The sequence below is a fragment of the Octopus bimaculoides genome, chromosome 17 (assembly GCF_001194135.2).
Source record: "Octopus bimaculoides isolate UCB-OBI-ISO-001 chromosome 17, ASM119413v2, whole genome shotgun sequence".
NCBI lineage: Eukaryota > Metazoa > Mollusca > Cephalopoda > Octopoda > Octopodidae > Octopus > Octopus bimaculoides.
Window position 1 is genome coordinate 36,871,291 of NC_068997.1, and position 3,836 is coordinate 36,875,126.

Sequence of the window (3,836 nt, forward strand, 5' to 3'; positions counted from 1 at the left end):
AATATAATATGAGCATGGAGGATAACAGACTTTAATAGTAGATCACAACATTTGTTTCTGCACCATACACCAGCTTTAAGTTGCTGAGTTTATATTTAAATACCGTTTTAGAAGATCATTCTTTATAATTATTATATAGTCATTATTAAAAAAGATCTATAATGGTATTTGAATATAAACTCAGCAACTTGATGCTGGTGTATGGAGCAGAAACAATTGTTGTAATCTAACATTAATGCCTGTTATCCTCAATCATCATGTTATATTATCCTTGTATCAATCTTATACAAAGTGGAGTTCTGCACGTGTCTCTATCCCTGGAATATACCCTAGTGTAAGATAGCATGTTAGTCAAATAACAACTTAAGAGTTCTTACATAGTTGTTATAAGGTTTTCATCCAAATTATACTAAATATACACATGTATGCATGCGTGTGCGTGCACACACACATACACACACACACATGTGTGTGTATGCATGTGTGTATGTATCAGCTGTATATTTCTTTGCAACAGATAGAAAATGATGATTCCTTACTTTACTGTGGTACAACAACTGGAGACATCCTTTGTGTAATAATGAAGACTGCCATCCTTGTGTCTATTGGGCCACCAAAGAAGATATTTTCAATGGGTGTTAAAAGCCTGTGTCATATAACAACTGGTGGACAACTGCAGTACTTGGTTGGAGCAGGTGATGGTACATTGTCTATTGTTAAAGACAGACACAGTAAATTCCAGCAAACTAAGTAAGTGTCATTAAAACTGTTACTCATTTCTTTTTTAAGAGAATTTTTTCATACATGAATACATTTTGTACATACTGATCTGTGATACATAGATATTAGTAACTAGAGAGATAAATAAATTGAATAGATACTGATGACACTAGACTTGAACAGATGGATAGATGGACAGATGAACAGACAGGTAGACAGACAGATGGACATATGAACAAACAGGTAGACAGACAGATGAACAAACAGATAGCCAGGCAGATAAATACATTGTGGTGATAGAGAGTAAAGATATATTCATATATATCCACAGAGACAGAGAGAGAGAGAGGGAGAGAGAGAGAGTGATAGTGAGTGTTAATATTAGATGTTATTGAATGTTGATAACACTGCTCTGCATGAGTTTTTTTTATTGACTGTATGGTATCTTTTTTGAAATATAAAAATGGAAAATAGTGATTCATGGTGTTTTTTATTCATCTCTATCACATCAGGTTTTCGAGTTATACAGAAACATTACTTTTCTCTTGTATAACAAAAGTAAATGATAAAATATAATACTAATGAAATGCTTACCTTATATTGACTTAAATATTATATCTAATATATTTTTCTTTATTGTCTGATTGTGAGTATGTCTAAAAGCTGCATAAATTCACCAGACATATTTTACTATGTCTGCAGGCAATTCACCTCTTCAGATTCCTGAAGCAATATTACTCCTTTGTTGAAGCACTGCTATTTAGCTTATTTTGGTTGCAAACACGGAAACCAGGACAATCCATTTGCACATCACAAAGCTTGCAAGAGTTGCATTAGTAAGCTCCAAATATGGTCAGTTGGAAAACTGAAATGTATGTCCTTTGGAGTACCAATGGTATGGTGGAAACAAATGAACCACCATGATGACTGCTATTTCTGTATTATTAAAGTAGCTGGATTTAACAAGACTAAGGATTGCATAAAGTACCTAAATTTTCCATCAGCAATAAAGCCTGTTTCCCACTCAGATGATATTCCTGTACGTGTGGCACCTGAAACATGGGAAATTTCATCAGAGTCTGATCCTAGTGATACTAATGAGATGGTAGACTATGAACCACCAACAAATGATGATCCCAAACTCTTCAACCAAGTCAAGCTCAAAAGAAAGTGCACAGCTACTTGGCACAGTTACTAGACTGAAGAAACACAGGCTTCTTGCTCCTGGAACAACATTCACTTGGTACTGTCATCCTGTTGGTACCATCATCTATTCAAATATTTTTGGCCTTATTGAACACATGGGGACTGCAGTGAAGAACAAGAACGATTCCATCAGGGTATTTGCACCATGGAAACTCAATACCAGGGCAAATGGAATGGTTATTGAAATGTGATAGTTTGGATGCACAGCACAAGTGGAATTCAAAGCAGTTTTCCTTCCTTTGAACCATTAGGCTAACCATTAGGAGCATATTTTTTTACATTCGTTTTTTCAGATGTTGATGATTCATGATGATGAACACAATTCCTTTCATGTTGATTTGGAATACATATGTTCTTAAAACTAACAGAATATACTTTTTCATGATTACTTGCTTTATTTTAATACAGCAATAATTTATTAAAAATTCGCATTTTTGTATTATCATTAATTTGTATTTTATTGAAAATCCTTATGCGATAGAGCAAAATGGTTTAGATATTTAAAATCAGCAACCCAAGAATACAGAAGATCACATTCATGAACAAAAATAGAAATAAAAAAATCCCAAATGCACACCAGTGTAAGGTATGAGAGAGAGAATTTACCCTGGGCTGCAACTCTGTCAAAGAGACAAGCTGCAGAAAGGTGTGTCTCACAAACAGAGCCCACACATGCTTGCCATCAAGAAATCATTGTAGGTGGCACAACTTGAGTGTGTGTCTGTGCATCAGAAGCCATGTCATGTCAAAGCTGCCATGCAGAAGGTGCTGGCAGCAAACTAACCGCCTGACCATTAGAATGCATCTTTTCCACAAGAGACATTGTAATCTGATTAAACAATAACTAGGGCATAGCGGTCTGACAATAAATGATGATGGAGGCAATGTAGGCATTTGTCATCTCTGCCCAACCTTTCAGGGACAGCTTCCTCCTTACCTATTTATGGGTAAGACTGGCCACCCTGTTTGTCACCTTATTCCAGTTGTTTTCCATCTGGAGGTTGGGATCAAACCAAACCCAGAACAGTTTAACTGGTCCATCAGATCAGGTGTCCAGTCACAAGTCCACTCACTTGTTAGTGTTGGTGGTGGTTTTGGTAACTGACTTGTATTCCTTTAGAATGGTGCCTATTGCTTCCACTTTGAAGGCATCTGACACCATGATGGTGACATCGTTTGCATATGCTGACACTGCCCTCCCATGTCCCAGTTCAAAAGTGATGCTCCTCAACTGTTCCAACTTCTGCAGCTGTGGATTGAGTGCCAGCTAATACTTTGAACACCTAATAAGTGTTGCTATACATTGCAGCAATCGAGCATTTAAAAATAGGTTTGAAACCGGCTGCTTTTAGGACAGCTTTCAAGTAGTATTAGTTGATCCTAATGAATGTTGTGGATTGATCCAAATTGATCAGAGCCCCAGCAAAGCCAGCTTTAGTCTCAGCCCGCTCTATGATGTATCACATAAGGTGGGGGTTATTGTGGATAGACCCATTTGGTATCGGACAGACCAAAGCCTTGTGAGTGAATTTGGTAGACAGAAACTGAAAGAAGTCCATATATATATATTAGGTTGTCAAGAAATTTCTTGTGAAATTTTAAATTTTGGTTTTAAATGATGTATTTTCAAATTAATTTTCATTAAATTACTTTGACTTTATATACAATTTTAAGGCCCGTTTTTTGCTATCTAATCGCGTTACTCTTTTTCTTTTTGAATAATTAGATCATTTTTCCGGAACGTTGAATGCAAAAAGCAAATTTGTATGGACAAAAAGCAAATTTGTACAATTTTCTTATTCCAGTTCAAGCTTGGCCGAAAAGCAGCTGAAACAGCTCGCAATATGAATGATGCATTTGGCCCAGGAATCACTAATGAATGTACAGCACAATGGTGGTTCAAGAAATTC

The 3,836-nt window shown here is 36.1% G+C and overlaps 1 protein-coding gene across 1 annotated transcript in view; it reads left to right on the forward strand.

Moving 5' to 3' along the window:
• The first annotated feature begins 506 nt into the window (after positions 1-506).
• Positions 507-3,836, forward strand: part of LOC106871634 (cilia- and flagella-associated protein 52) — a 52,247-nt gene continuing 48,917 nt past the window's right edge. Inside the window, exon 1 of the mRNA XM_014918209.2 lies at positions 507-750. Within this exon, the coding sequence (XP_014773695.1) occupies positions 581-750 (170 nt within the window). The 5' untranslated portion in view covers positions 507-580. The remainder of the gene's footprint in view (positions 751-3,836) is intronic.